General features: G+C 40.5%; 2 protein-coding genes across 3 annotated transcripts in view; one reads left to right on the top strand and one right to left on the bottom strand.

Moving 5' to 3' along the window:
• The window catches only part of Vopp1 (VOPP1 WW domain binding protein), a 99,204-nt gene that overhangs the window by 72,806 nt on the left and 10,192 nt on the right, over positions 1-16,206 (top strand). For both annotated transcript variants that reach the window (XM_058584806.1, XM_046460401.1), the window contains exons 3-4: positions 196-273; positions 5,961-6,097. In XM_058584806.1, coding sequence (XP_058440789.1) covers positions 196-273; positions 5,961-6,097 — 215 coding nt within the window. The remainder of the gene's footprint in view (positions 1-195; positions 274-5,960; positions 6,098-16,206) is intronic.
• The window catches only part of Lancl2 (LanC like glutathione S-transferase 2), a 103,095-nt gene continuing 92,848 nt past the window's right edge, over positions 5,960-16,206 (bottom strand). Inside the window, exon 10 of the mRNA XM_058584797.1 lies at positions 5,960-8,407. The gene's annotated coding sequence lies outside the window, so the exon portion shown is untranslated. The remainder of the gene's footprint in view (positions 8,408-16,206) is intronic.

The raw sequence follows: 16,206 nt of genomic DNA, 5'->3' as shown, positions 1-16,206 counted from the left end.
ACAATAGGCAGCTCTGCTAGTTGTATGAAATGCAGTGGTGGCAGCAATGTCCTTTCACCCATCTGTTTTTTCCTTGTAATAATATTTACATTGAAACCTGGCCAGGACCATGTGACTGATTTGGCTCTTCCTTCTGACCCAGAATGGTGACCAACCAGCCTGTGCATTCTCTCTCTCTCTCTCTCTCTCTTGCAGATGCCGCTCCTATGAGGACTGCTGTGGCTCCAGGTGCTGTGTGCGGGCCCTCTCCATACAGAGGCTGTGGTATTTTTGGTAGGTCGCGATTCTTTCTTGTTCCCAAGTGCTGGTCTCTATCATTGCCCCCAATCCTCAAGAGCTCTGCCTACTGTCAGCATTGTTACTACCTCAGTTCTGTCACCTTCACCTTGGATTACGGCATTTGGGATGGCCTAGGCCAACGAAACCAGTACATAGGTTGGCTTCCTGAGAGTTGGTTGTGCTCACAGAGTTTGCGGAAAGCTCATTCCACTTCCACAGGCTCCTGGCTGGGGAGGAAGAGTTATGCTTTTGGAGAGGGGGCTGGACAGTAGCCTCTCCCTTCATCAGCTGAGGAATGAATGGAGCTCTTTTTGGGAAATGGAGCTAAGGCTGATTATCTTGAGGAATTAGAATCAGCAGATTGAGACTTGTGATAAAGTTTCTGCTGTCTGGAAGGAAATTCTCTCCATTCACCCTATGTCAGCTGAATCTTAGCTTTCAAGATAGGCAGCCTGCATCCTTATCCCTCCTCCACCTCGTGGTGGGGGAAGTTTGAAGAGCCATGTGAAGTCTATCAAATTGGACTTAGGAGGATAGGATGCTGAGTTTCTACTACAGAGAGAAGCCTCAATTTGGCTAACAATCCCCAGAGGATGCCCCTTTGGGGATTTCTGAGAATCCATTTGACACTATTGATAATAGGTATGTTAGTCAGCTCTTTATAGCTGTGACCAAAATACCTGACAAGAATTTATTTAGAGCTTATGGTTTCAGAGCTTCAGTCCATGGTTGGCTGACTTCATTGCTCTGGGTCTGAGATGAGGAAGAACATAATGGTGGAAGGGTGTGGGGGAGGAAAGCTGCTCAGCTCATGGCAGCCAGGAAGCGGGGGTGGGGGGGGGCAGGAGCCAGGGACAAAATAGAATCCCCAAGGGCACATCCCCCATGACCTGCTTCCTCCAGCCATGCCCCACCTGCCTACAGTTACCACCCAGTAATCTATTGAAATTACAAATCCATCAAATGGATCAATCCACTGATTCAGTTATAACTTTCTTAATCTAATCTTTTCACCTCTCAACATTCCTGCATTACCTAAATTAGCTTTTCAGCAGCCACCTCCTATCCAAACCACAGTAGTTTTTGCTTACCATGTCAGATATGGCAGAGCACCATGGGGAGGAATTTCTTTAAAACCAAAAGAGCATTTCTTAGACCCACCCATTTCTCTGTTCTCATGTGATGGTGATATCCTCAGGTGAACTCCACTAAGGGTTAAGACTTCATGCTCTTCCTGACTTAAGCTCCTTTATGACTTTAAGATTCTGACCTTATTGACACTTTAAAGATTTTAAAACCATTATAGCAGCCACTTGAATTTTTGTGAGGTTTTCTTTAACAATTCTTCCCAATGTGTGGTCAGATAAGCCAACAGGGAGTGGGGGCTGCACTTGTCACATGAGCCTTTTCTTTAACAGCAATAGCTCCTTGATTGGACTTTAGACGTTTGGGAACTGAATCTCACCTGTACCCTTAGCACCTGGCCAGGCCTCCCTTAGGATCACCATAGGCAGCCTTGACTGGATGGCTGCACCCTACTGAATGAGGGAGTGTTGACGCCCTGCTTCCCCCACCTCACAGTTGCTAGTGTCTAAATCTATAGAGGAGGTTGGATTGTTTTAGCCCAAGACTTCACAAATGTAAACAACTTTATGTAAATTTCTAAGTGGAGAGGACTAGAACCAAAGTGGGAGAGGACAGGTGGGAAGTGGCATTTCAGAGAGTGACCTAGCTTGAGGACATGCTCTTACCCAGGATTATCTTCGTGGGACCTCATGGCAGATGGAGACAGGACTGTCAACAGCATGAAATCCTGATCCTTGAAAGGATTTGGAAGTATTCGAGTTGTCTGAAGCACAAGATGAAAGATGATGAGTTTGTGGGAATGCCCTGGAAACAGACAAAACAAATGTCAAAGATTGTTATGTGATTAAAAAAGAAAAAACAAAAATGAGCATCCACAAAAACTGATAAGGCTTGGCAGCTTCCGTTGGTCTTCCTGGGAAATTTTACCTGAACTGGCAACCAGGTGCTCTAGAGCTGTTGGCTGGGGTCACCTGTCAGAAGCAGGATCCCTTGATATGGTGGCACATGGTTACTTACCAGGATCTCATACACACAGAAGCTATGTGAGTCCTGTTGAATGAGGTCAGGCACTTGCAAGGTCAGATCAGAGTGCCAGCTGCCAGAAGGTTTCATCAAGTTGCTAGAACTGAGGTTCTGACATAAGGTTCAATTTGAGGTAGAGCCAGAGAACACCTTGCTATGTGAGTTTGAGGTGCCCCAGCTAAAATGCAAAGGATACTAAAGTATCCTTTCTGCCTCATGTCTTCCTTCTCTCAGTAAATATCAGATGCCTAATGCATACCATGTGTTCTGCTGTGGGTCCTGTGGAGAGGCCCTTATGGCAATCAGGCTTCTGAAAAAGACAGATGACTAAGTAGATAAGTACAGGTAGATAATTTTAAGCCAGTGTTCTGCAAATAGCTCACAGATCCTCTGATGAAGGTTGAGAAAAGCTAGAAAACTTTTGAGTAGGTAGATCTTCAGAGAGGGTGTCCCCATCAAAGAGACAGCACAGTGCAGGGACAGGAGCATAAGAAGAGTACACATAGGAAGAGAGTGATGGGAGGCTTCCAGCAGGGGATAGACATTTGGTGAAGAGGATAAAGCTGACCAACTCTAAAATCTTGAATGATCTTTAGCCAAGTAGATGTGAAAGAAATTGTCAGGGTTAGGAATGGGTGGGCTGGTGACACCCTTAATTACAACTGGAAAGCACACAGGGTCCGAGACTGGCAGGTCCAGCTCTATGGGTGAGCCTGCTGCTGGGGCTTCCCGTGCTGGGTTCTGGAGTGGGTTTCAGGCAACAGAGTTTGCGTAACAGCTGCACCCTGGCCACCGTGGCTCTCAGAGTTGAGAATGGCTATACTAAGGCCTAGGGGGAACACTGTGAAGTGTTGCAAAAACAAACTAAAATTAAGAAACTAAGTTGCTTCTAATGATAGAAAAGGAACAAGTCTTCCTCTCTTAATCCTTGGAAAGTTTCCAAACCCTACCAAGCAACAAAAGATTATATAGTGAATCAACTTGTAGCTCGCTCTTAATTCTTTAAGAACTACTTTTCTTTATGTATCATACCTTTATCTCTTAACTGACCTGTTGTGGCCTCCCTTTCCTCCTTCATATCATTCTTCTGCCCTTTTATCAGTTCCTTTCTTCTAAAATAAGTTCTCAGACTAATGAATTTCTACAAGGAATGAGTCAGGTGGTGATTGATACCTCAACTAGGAGTTGATCTCCTGCCATGTGACTCTGTGCTATATGTTTGCCTCATACTTGTTATCTGTCACTCTACAGTATGAGGTACAAGGTCATTTTTCTTCAAGGAAAATTGTTTTTTAAAAAAAGATCCACTTGGGAATGGAATCAACATTTTGGCTTTATTCATGGAAGAGACCAATATCTCAGATGACGTCTGTATTTTGCAATCCTGGGAATTGTTCTCTTAGCAGTCATAGTATTTGGGAAAGTAAACCCTTGCATACACTCACTCAGCGTCTCTATGGTTTATATAGTACCACTTAGATACTTTCAGTTGCATTGAGTGTTGAAGGTCTGACTCCACCCAAGGGAAATTAGTTTTCTTTCTTTTTTGTTTTGGGTTGGGGATTGAACCCAACGGTACTTAACCCACTAAGCCACATCCCTAGCCTTTTCTTTCTTTTTTCTTTTTCTTTTTTTTTGAAACAGGCTCTCACTAAGTTGCTAAGTGAGTCTGTCTTTGAACTTGTAATCCTCCTGCCTCAGGTCAGCCTCAGGAGCCACTATGATTACAGGTGTGCTCCATGCACCAGTAGGAAATTCGTTTTAAGAGACAAATTTGTTTTTCTCTGCAATCTCAGCATTCTTATTGCCGACAGTTGCCTTACTCATCAACACCTTGCAATTTGAATCTTTGACTACCAGGTCTGTACCCACTGTCCACACCTCCAGCCACAGAGCCTTTCTTTCTGGGTCTCTCCCCTGAACTTTTCCTGCCATGGCACCCTTACATGCACTGTTCTTTCCACCCAGAATGCTCCTTCCCTCCTCTCCAGCTTGTCTCTTCTTATTTCGTAGGCTCCAGTTCAAATGTCACTGAAGGGCAGGATACTTTCTTGATCTTCCTCAGTACAACAGCTTCCTTTGTGTAAACCTTGTGGTGCACTGAATTGGACATTGAAAAACGTTGAAAATGGTGAATTCTTTGTAATGTATATTTTATCACACACACACACAAGCACCTGCAAAACCCATTCTTTCATCCCTCGTTTTTCTTTCTTTGTACGTATCAGAGTTTAAGTAATTGTGTATATTTTTTGTTTACTGTCTCCCTTCCCCGTTAGAAATTAAGTTGTGTAGGGGAACCCCACCTACTTTTCTTCACTGTCATTCTCAGCATGGTGCCAGGGGCATTCAGGAACTTAACAATTGCTTGTTGAATGAATAATGAATTAGAAGGCAACACAAAGGCAACACATGCAGTTCCTCCCTCAATCATTTTCTATCATTTTCTGTCCCCTACCTCTGATTGTTTTCGCTGCTCAATGTTCCAAAGTTATCCAGTAGGTTCTTGTTGTTTGACCTTGTACTTAGCATCTTATTAAGTGAAAGGTCTTACCATCAGCTCCTCTCTCCCTCCCCTCCCCCTCCCTCTCTCTCTCTCTCTCTCTCTCATATATATATATATATATATATATATATATATATATATATATATATATATATATATATATAATGGTGCCATTGACCATGACCAGCTCACTCTGTGCAAAGGTATCATTAATAGGCTTTCCTCCAACAATGTGATATGTTGTGTGAGGTTCTGGTAGATTCTATAGGTTCCATCACAATTTAAGTTATGAAATGGGCAAGAGTTTCTCAATTTTGTCTGTTAAACAAAAGGTCTATGGAAAGAAGTCATTCATTCAGTCATCCTGTAATCAGTTGCTGAATGCTGATTATGTGAGTCAATGAGAATTTTTACATGAAATGCACTTAAGGCACTTGGCACCACAGTCAATTAGGTATTAGGGTCAAATGTTTATCCGTATTCAGAACCTGAAGTATTCTAAATTGTCAGCTTTTCTGTTAATTATATTTTCTCTATTCTTGTAGTATTTCTATAATTAAGGTATGCTCTAAGAAGCATAGTTTTGTTTCATTATATAGATGTTCATATAGCCATGGAGACAGCTGTTGGAAAGATTAAACATGTTCACTCTCATGGCTGTGACAGTGAAGAATGGAAAATGGGGGAAACAGGCAAAGTCTGTATCTGGTGTGGTTTTGAGACAGAATTAAGACAGCATCTTCTGTTCAGACTAAAATATTAACCTGATGTCAGAGCCATGGACGTCAGAAGGTAATCGCATCAGTGCTTTGAACCCAGCTAACCATTTGGAGCTGTTTGAGACAGACTTCTCACAGAGCACCTCAGTATCAATGGCTTCCATCCAAGGACCTCCCAGGAGTCTACAGGCCAAGAATCCATGTGGCCCCATCTCACTATGCCCTCTGACCCATCCCTGGATCCCCAGGGAGACCATGAAGCCTGCAAGTCACAGGCCTGAACCCTGGGGCCTCCTCTCAACCTCCTGCCTGCTCTGAGCTCCAGCCTCATATCTGGCTCTCCTCAGGTTCCTCCTTATGATGGGTGTGCTCTTCTGCTGTGGAGCGGGCTTCTTCATCCGGAGGCGCATGTATCCCCCACCGCTGATCGAGGAGCCTGCTTTCAACGTGTCCTACACCAGGCAGCCCCCCAACTCGGCTCCAGGTCAGCCAGCCCCCTGTCCTTGTCTCTCCTCCCTATAGTTTTTCCTGTCTTCTATAAACATTTATAAAGGGTACTGCCACAAAGTATGACTTGAGAGAGAAAATTCAGGCCATTTTATTCATTTAAATGTTGATGACCAAGATTATATATTCATTACCTCATATTCTTACATCATTATTGGTACGACTTGTATACAGTTCATATATGCATATTATTTTGTTCTATTCCTTTTTCCTTAAAAATTATTTCATGTATAAGATTCTGGGTAGGAACAGTAATTTCCCTGCCATTCTTAATGCCTCTGGATTTACTGTTGTGTTACTAAATAGAACTTGCCTAACTCCTCTATGATTGCTGATAATTTTTGGTTTTACCTTTTATTTATACATCTATTCAATGTATTTATTGTGCACTTACTAGTATTATAAGTGCTGCTGTAAACATTTTTCTTCAAGTTATATTTGGTCTTTTTAGAGCATATCACCTAAAGCAATGTGTCAGAGTCCAAGAGAATGAGCTATTTCTTAGTTATTTTAAAACATTTTGCCTTAACTTTGAATCTCTTATCTACTGTGGTGGGCAGCATTGGCTTTAGACATTGGCTGGTGCACTGGTTTTGACATTGTATGTGAGGTCCCACTTCCTTAGAAGGAGCTTTCTGAGAATACATGAGAGCCCAGAGCCTCAGAGGGCTGGTAAGGCTCTGTTCATTAGAGCTCTGGGTTTGTGAACAGGTGTGCAGTGAGGATAAGGGGTAGGTTTGTGGCTTGTGTTCATGCTGCTCTTCTCCCAGTTTCTACCTGAGAGACTGGGGGGGGGGGCAGTGATGACTAGTTGATTGCATACTGCAAGTGGATTATCAGAATTCCTGGAGCAGTTCTTACCTTGCTTTTACAAAGTTCTGGTTAAACAAAATGAATTAGTCTTAGAGCATCCAGGCTAGAATGAATAAACTGTGATGTAATAATTAAAAATTTGTTAAGAGGGTAGGTCTTAATATTAAGTGTTCTTATCACTCACAAAAAATACTAATAGTAAATAAGAGGCTAGAGAAAACTTTGGAGGAGATAGATATGTTTATGCTATACATTATAGTAACGATTTCATGGATATTTAGTCATTGGCAAACCCATGTTTTATACATTGCATACAGCTTTTTGCATATCAGTCACACCTCAAGAGAGTAGTTAAAATAAAAGAGAGAATTAGGGGGATTGAATGTAAAAAGGACAGACTGTCCTCAAGATGCAAAAAGAACAGAGATGGTCATTTACACATTGCTTTTTCATGGTTTTCTTCTACCAGATATTTTGCAGGATTTTCCTTTAAAAAAGAATTTTATGGGTTGGGCATGGTGGTTTGAGACCAGCCTTGGCAATTTATTGTGGCCCTGTCTCAAAACTAAAAAATAAAAAGGACTGGGGATATAGCTCAGTATTAATCTTCCCCTGGGTTCAATCCCCAGTTCAACTCTACTCCCCCCCCCCAAAATTATACTTTTATTGATTATTTTTTAAAATGTTACCCAGAAAGATATGAATATAGAAATACATTAAACTGTCACTCAAGGCTAGTACCATTTTGTAAGTACACATGAATTTTATTCTTTCATGTTTTTTGTTTGTTTGTTTTGGGTTTAGGTTATTTGTTTGTTGGCAATGCTGGAAATTGAATCCTAGGCCTAAGGAAGCACTCTACCCAGTGGAGGCACATTGAGCTACACCCCAGCCCTTATTAGTGTTGAATTCATATTTGATCACAGTGTGAAATCCAAATTTTCAGCTAAACTGGAAAGCCAAAGCCATCATTCATTGAATTTTCATCTGGATTAATTAGAGAATTTTTGATACAGGGGAAGCAGCCCAGGCCCTCGTTGGCACACATGGCCACACTGGCCCCACAGATGCAAGGTGTGTCCTTGGTTCTTTGTGCTAGCTGAGTGTCAGGATATGTTGCTCCTCCATTCATCTGCACTGGGACAAACATAAGCAGGTGATGTTATTAGATCCACATTTTAGCTGTATAGTTTCCCTTGAATGTCCCATGGCATCTGGGTATTAGCAGAAGAGAATGCATCCCTGTTTGCTCTTCTTCTTCATGCTGGTCTCTGTTTTCTGTGTAGCCATGCACCATTTCTCTTGGTGGAATCATTTGTCTCCTTTGCCAACTGTATCCAACAAATAAGTCATTAGATTTTACTGAATTTTACTTCAGACCCTTATCTCACCCTGAGCAGCTCCTATTACAAGTTTTCCTAGTCATGGGTCTCCACTAGCTCTTCTCTGTCTTCCACATATCCATCAGAAAGTTCTAAGAAAAAGAAGAATGTAATTAGTGTTATTCTTCTGCCTCAAACTCTTTGTTGGCTTACTTTGCTCATAGATGGAAGTCTAGACTCCATAGCCAAGGACCCAGGCCACTTCATATCTCACCCGACTTCTCCCTACACCTCTACATCTGATCCTCTGTGCCCAGGCTGAGTGACCTCCTCCATCTAGTCCTGCCATCCCACGGGTCCCACACCTGCCTGAAAACACTCACTCTTCCTCCAAGATGTTGCTCTGTGTTGCCCCCAGGGTGAGATCACCCCTGGCCATTCTCTCTCCTTCACTTTCTTCCCTGGGTGTTCTGCCTCCTGCTTTAACAGCTTTTACTATGGTGGGCTTTGGTCTTGGTCTATTCTGTGCTGCTATAACAGAATACCAGAGTCCAGATATTCATAAAAAACAAATTTATTTCTCATGGTTCTGGAGGCTGGGAAGTCCAAGATTGAGGGGTCAGTATCTGATTGGGGCCTCCTTGCTATTTCACAATGTGGCATAAGCTATCACATGAGTGAGAACTATTAAGAGATTGAACTCATGGTCCTAAGCCCATTTGTAATTGGCATGTAATTCATTCTTGAAAGAGGAGACCTCAGTGACCTAAATGGCTCCAATTAGGCCCACCTCCAAACATTACTGCTTTGCAGATTAAGTTTCCAGCTTGCTTTTACAGGGGACACATTCAAATCATAGCATCGTTAGTCCTTCATGTATACAATAGACTCCCCAATTCAGCTGTGTGTAGTACTCGGGTCTCAGGTACCAAGAAGATGCCCAGCCCATGTCTGTGGGCCAAGTGAACTGCAGTTGCTCCTGGGTTTACAGCCTGATAAAGTTGGGCTTAGAATACAGGGAGCCATATTTGGAGCCTAGAGGAGCCCAGACCTGTAAGAATTATTCTTTTGGCCCATATTTACTCTAAACCCACTAAGATACCTGCAGGTATGTAGGATACCAGTGCACAGCCTGAATTCCAGCCCTGTGTGCATTGCATAGCTTTCTCACTGGTGTGATATCCCATAGCACAAAAATAACTAGTCTGCCCTCCATATCTGAATGTTCCACATCTGCAGATTCAACCAAGTATTTATTATATTTGAAAAAAAAGCATCTGTACTAAACATGTAGAGACTTCTTTCCTTGTCATTATTCCAATAGAGTATAATAAATAGAGTATAATAAATATTTATATATTGTTTGCATCATATTAGGTATTATTAATGATCTAGTAATAATGTACTGTATATGGGAGGATGTGTGTAGGTTATATACAAATACTGTGCCATTTTGTGTAAGGGACTTGAATATTTGCAGATTTGAGTATTCAAGAGGAGTCTTAGAACCCAAGGATAACTACATATAGTTACTGACCATAATGACCATACTGACCATAATATATATAGTTACTGCACAAAGTTGAGGATGCTTAGAAACCATGTAAATGGAAAAATCCATCTGGTGCTCAGATCCAGGAGGATTCCTATAGAAAGGTTATTTGGACTGAAGAGTAAGTAGCATCATTTAACCAAGATTGAAGTGGGGGAAGGGGTGGGAAACTGAGAACTGGAAGGTGGGGTCCTATCCTGTCTCATCAGCCTTTTTAAAATGCCCACAAGAGTCTCCTAAGCTACAGAGCTCCAAACAGCTGCTGTCAGTCCCAGAAGCCACAGTGATAACTGTAGTATTCTTTAGAAAAGAGAAATTTAACAATCTAAGTCAGGAGCCAGGAGTACATGCCTATAATCCCCGTGGCTCAGGAGGCTGAGGCATAAGAATGGCAATTTCATAGCCAGGCTCAGCAACTTAGTAAGGCTCTAAGCAACCTAGTGCAATTCTGTCTCAAAAAGGGCTGGGGATCTGGCTTATTGGTTAAGCACCCTGGGTTTTAATTCCCACTACTAAAAAAAGGAAAAAATCTAAGCCAAGAGAAATAACAAAAAATCTCAACTACCGCTGTTGAGTACCCCTGAAAGCATATCACTCTTTTTTTTTTTTTTAAGTTTATGTAGCAAGAGAAAGTCAGAGAATCCTGAATGCTATAATTCCCACATCCTTCCCCATCATGCTGCTGAGAGGGCCTCATCCATGTGCCCTCCATGTTAAAGAGAAAAAACAGATTTCATTCATTCTTTCTTTCAATAATTCACTCAGGAAGCGTTAGCTAACTAACACCAGCGGCCAGGATTTGAGTGGAATATGCTCACTAACCTGTAGGAACACAAACAGTGGAGAAATCAAACTTAGAAACCCAGGCTAAGGCAGAGCCATGCCTGTAGGGTAGGAAGGACTGGATTTCAGGAAAACCTGAGAGGTGGCCTCCACTCAACTCAGTGCTTTTGTGGTTGAATGAGAGGAGGGGGTAGTTCTGGGAGCTACAAAATAAAAGAAAATTAAATTATAGTCTTCTGTACGTGATATTATATAGCTACTGAAGCTGATAGTCAAGGTCAAGGCTACATAACTGTAAGGCAAGAAAATCAAAAGACACACTTAGCAAAGAGAGAGGTAGGTAATATCTTCAGAAGAATGGCCACATCATCACCAGTGTGATCACACAAGTATACGCAGAGAGATTGGGCATAATGTTAATGAAATCTTTGATGTTATTTTTATTTAAGTTTTTAAAAAATTATTTGTTATTTTGTTTGTTTGTTTTAATGAAGTAGTTAGAAATAAATGGAGGACACCTCAGTTGGTTCAGTAACTTAGCTATTGTGAATTGTGCTGCTGTAAACTATAGTATGCTGATTTTAAATCCAGATTCTGCAGTCATGTACAACTAAAAAAAAGCAGTAGGGGGGGAAAAGTATATGGAACATGCTCATTGGGAGATAGTCTCATTTCTTTCCAGCTGCACATTTGTAATGATTTCATTGATGGTTTGCTGACTGTTCCAGTGTCTCAATCCTATAATAAATCTGTCAGCTCGCAGTGATGGTGGCCACCTAACTAAAGGACACCAACTGTAATAAAATGGAAATGGGGGAGGGTGTTTTGACAGTTTAATTGCTTTCCAAATGATAGCTGAAATACAAACAGGGCTGCTTCCACAGTGAACAGTCATCTCATGGTACCCATGGGAGCTTGATTCCAGAACACCGCCCACTCCTGTGGATCCAAGGATGCTCAAGTCCCTAATTAAAAATGGTGTAGTATTTGCACATAACCTGTTCATAGCCTTCCATATACTTTAAATCATCTCTAGATGATCTATAAATATGATGCAAATGTCATGTAAATAATTAGCCTGTATTATTTAGGGGATAATTTCCAGGGGAAAGAAGTCTGTTCTTCTATGTTCAATACAGTCTGTTCTATGTTCAATATAGATGTGGTGTTCTCATGAATATTTCAACCTGTAATTAGTTGAATCTGAAGATGCAGAACCCAAGTATACAATGAGGGCCTACAGTAATCATTTTTCTACATGATGGAACTTTAGCTTTGCAGAGATGGTTGTGGAGGAGTCTCTCCCCATCTCTAACCCCTGTGGCTCTTAAATTCCCATTCTTGTTTTTTGGAGTTTTTTTCCCCCCTGAGAGGAACAGTGGGTTTCGGGGATGTGGGTGGGTTTTTGGAGTCCTGTGCTTCATGGGGTCTCACTTCCATGGTTTTTCCACTTAAATGGCTCCCAATGGCCTTCTTCAGAGTGGCATTATTTTAGATTTTATGGTTTTAGTGAAAGAAATTAAGTGGAAGTATTTGAAATTATTTGTTGAAAAAGCATAGGTGGCTATCTCCTAGTAACACTTTCATGGTTACCAGATTATTTCTTACCAGTTACCCCTGATGGCAAAAGGTGACTGATTGGCAATGGAATTAAGGTAAAAAGCTTGTGGTTGTGACAGTGGCTTCATTTGGAGAAGCCCACAGTCTGTCATTGCCTCACAACATGACGTGTTTCCTGCTGCCTGGGAGTATTTCTCCTCAGAGTTCAGTGCTGTCTGTCAGTCTGATTTTCTGTGTCTCTCCCTCTGTCATTGTGACTCTAGTTGTTCTCTTTTCAACCTGGACATCCTCCCTCCCTTTCTCCAACAGCTCAATTACTGTTATAATTTATTTGCACTATCCAGTTCTCATAAAGTAGACACATAGAATGTTCTACTGTACAAAAGTGAGCGGGTTTTTTGTTGTTTTTTGTTAAGAGGGACAGATAACACATTTCATAAACAGTCTGTTTCATACAAGAAGGGATTTTGTTGTTGTTTTGATTTTCTGAGACAGGGTCTTGCCATGTTGCTCAGGCTGACCTTCAACTCCGGCGCTCAAGAGATTCTTCTGCCTTAGCTTCCTAAATACTGGGATTACAGATGTGCCACAGAGGACAGAACTTTTTACTTATTGTTAGAATTAATCACAAAGAGCTTTTAGACCCATAATCTTTGTTTAGGGGAGCAGAAACTTACAATAAATGTAAGTCCCCTGATAACTGTTCTCTGTTTTGCCAATGATAGAGCAAAACAGTCTGAGCCCCATTTAGAATGACTGTTATTAGTTCTTCCACAGGTGGAGAAAGGGGAAACTTGGACCAAACAGTACTGAATGCTCATGTATTGTAGTGAGGCCTATGGCTCCTCCAAGTGATGGACATGTGTGTACACCCTTCAGTCATTCACCAAATGTTTTGTGAGCAGGTGTCCTGTGTATTGGCACTGTGCTTAGCTACGGGCATATAGTAGTGATAAAGAGCAGCAGCCCCTACCCCCAGGTTCTGACCTTTGCTTCTAATAAAAACGTCTAACCCCTTTGCTCTAATAGAAAAACATAGATGTTATAAAGCCCAAAATAAAAACTGAATTTTGAAATCCTTTTTATTTCATTTATATGTTCAGATTATCTGTGAAACTTTAACAAAAATATGTTTTCTAGTTTATCTTCCTTTTTCTTCTTAGTTGATAAGCTATAGTTTCTTGTGATGTAATTTTCTCTTTTTAAGAAGACTTTTAGTGACTTGAGAAGATACTTTAAAAACATAGGAAGTCCTGTTTTCTTGTCTGCTATTTGTTGTGTATTAATATTTTAGACCTTGCTTCTCTATGGAGGAAAATCTGTCCAGTGGGAAACTGGCCTGGCTACTCATATGAGACCTGTAAAGATTATTATTATTTTTGAAAACAAAGAGGGAGAGAGAGAGCTTTCAGCTGGAAATGTAGCTGACAGAGATGTTTTCTTAATTCCCTTTGATCTATTATAGACAGAAGGAGAGGGAAAAAAATTATAAAATCATTTAGGACTGGTCCTAAACAAACAAAAAGAAGCCCTACAAATTGTTTAAATTATTAACTAAACTTTTGTTAGCATTATTGGTATTTTGATAGTGCTACCTGTGCATGTTATAGGCTAGGAAAGCTTGTGTTATAGGTAGTTGCAAAGAAGATATATATTGTGTTAATTTCCTCCGATTGCTCTAACAAATTACTATAAACATGGTGGCTTAGAACAACAGAAGTGTATTTTCCCACAGTTCTAGAGCCAGAAGTCCAAAACCAGGGTGTCATTTGGGTTGGTTCTGTTTGGAGAAAATTAACATGTACTTGTCTATACTATTCTGTAAGTCTTGTAAAGAAACAGTTACCTTTTTAGATATTTCTCCCTTTTCTTTTTGCTTTAAGGTACCTTTTTCCCTCCCCTTTTCTTAGTTTTTTCGCATGTTTATCTTGTTAAATATTTCAAAGAAAAAAAAATTTAAAAGAATCTCAGGGCTGGATGGGATTCTGAAGGAACCAGTAGGGCCTACTAAAGCATTGGGGTGAAAGGGAAGTACCTGATCTTCTTATGATTCAGATATCTCTTTTGTAAGGAGTAATGCTAATAATATTATGTCATGAGGATCAGTAGGCACTTATGAAGTTTCTTTCTCTTGCTATTCAAAGTGTGGGCCACAGACATACATGGTCCTTGGGAGCTTGTTATATAGGCAGACTCTCTTGCAAAACCCCCAGCCCTGCCCAGACCTGCTGAATCAGAATCTATATTTTAACACAATCCCCCAATAATGCAGAATAGTGTCTGCACAGATAAGTTTTTTGATAAAGAACAACAAAGAAAAAAGGAAGGACGGGCCTTGGTGGCAATAGTAACATATCCTGCAGGTTAAGCATTAAAAATAACATGAGAACCTTTGAATCCCACAGGACCAATGTGGAATGTAGTCTTTGTATCTGTTGGAGTAACATTATTGCTATAGTTTTAACTCCTGGCATATACTTCCAGATCTGTTCCATGGAATTATTTTATTAGCATAGTTATTTTTGCTTCTGTTTTGAAACATCATCAGTAGTGAATAAAACTAAAGCTGTTTTTTTTATTCAACTTCTGATTTATAAAACCAGGAATGAAAAAGTGAAAACTCTTCTTGGGGGAATTTTACTTCGTGTTTGCCTTGTTCACAGAGTTTGTCTCTCTGCCCTTTCTTGTGGGACATTAGAAGGACCTTGGTATCTTAAAACAATGTCCATGTGTGTTTCAGCAGTATTTCAAATGTGTAACATCTACAAACATTGATGAACCAGCCATACAGGCCTGCAACCTAATACAGATATGTCTTTTCACTCCCTTCCTCTCCTCTTCCCCAAAAAGCAATGGAAGAAGGTCTTTTTCTCTAGTGGATAATCTATTCACCTTAAGAACAAACACACAAAGTCTCTTTTTCCCAGTCCCCTTCCTCAGAATTCTACCCTTTCTGCACTCAGTCTCCCCATCTCACTAAAAACACCTCTGCTCTTCCTAACTGGTCCTGTCTTTTTGTGTTCACCTTTCCCTGCTTCCATCTATTTCCTACAAAGCACCCAGAGTCAAAAACTAAGTCAGAGTTTCTGCTTCCAGGTGTCCAGAGGTTACCCATATTATCGACATCAAAAGTTCTTTGCATGGCCAACATCCTTCTCAGCTTCATGTCCTCCCACGCTGCCTGGCAGGCTTGGACCTCTCCCACTGCTCCCCACCTGGCCCATTCCACTCCTTCCACACAATGGCCTCTTGTTTTCCTCAGATTCTCCAGGCTTCCATTTTGGTGTCTTAGGCATTGTGGTTCTTCTACCTGAAAGGTTCTTTCTCCATCCACACACACCCCTTGCTCATGACAGTCTTCTCCATCACCCTCTCACTAGATACACATTTTCATTTTTACTACTTATCACCAACTAACATATTTTTCATATTTACCTCAATTCTTGTTTCTCTAAACTGCAAGAGCCATAAGAACTAAATATTTTGTGTTTTTTTTTATTGCTACATTCTTAGTGCCCAAAACTGGTGGCATTCAGCAAGAATTCAGTATCTTTTGAATATAAAAATGAAGAGAGGAGTCAACAGATATGTGACACAAATACAGATGCAGTGCATGTTAAGCTGACTTTTAGAAGTAGATCTGTAATCTTATTCTTCATTAAATTTAAAATATGAAAGCAAATGAGCTGGGCTATCCTCAAGAGTTTTAGAAACTAATCAAATAAATTTATAGAAAGTAGAAAACATAAAATGAAAATAGAAATTAGTTGTATAAAACAGAAAGATAAAATATCTGAAAGTGCTAGTGTTTGGCAAAAAATAATAAAATAAATAACATTGTATGTCCCACCCCTGATAACTCCAATCAATAAAAGAAAAAAGCAAAAATATAAATATAAATTAAAAGACTACAGATCCAAAGGAGTTTAAAAATTAAGAAACATTCATGAATTGGAAAATCTTGGTAAGATGAGAAATTGTATGTTACTAAAGATGAATCAAAGTACTGAAAATTTCAGTAAATGGAAAAGCAAGCAAAAACTTGAAGAAGTTTCT

The sequence above is a fragment of the Marmota monax genome, unplaced genomic scaffold (genome assembly GCF_021218885.2).
Source record: "Marmota monax isolate L192 unplaced genomic scaffold, Marmota_monax_Labrador192_F-V1.1 WCK01_AAM20220418_F8-fsc00219, whole genome shotgun sequence".
Classification (NCBI taxonomy): Eukaryota; Metazoa; Chordata; class Mammalia; order Rodentia; family Sciuridae; genus Marmota; species Marmota monax.
Note: the sequence above shows the minus strand (reverse complement) of the source record. Positions and strands in the feature narration are given on the sequence as shown.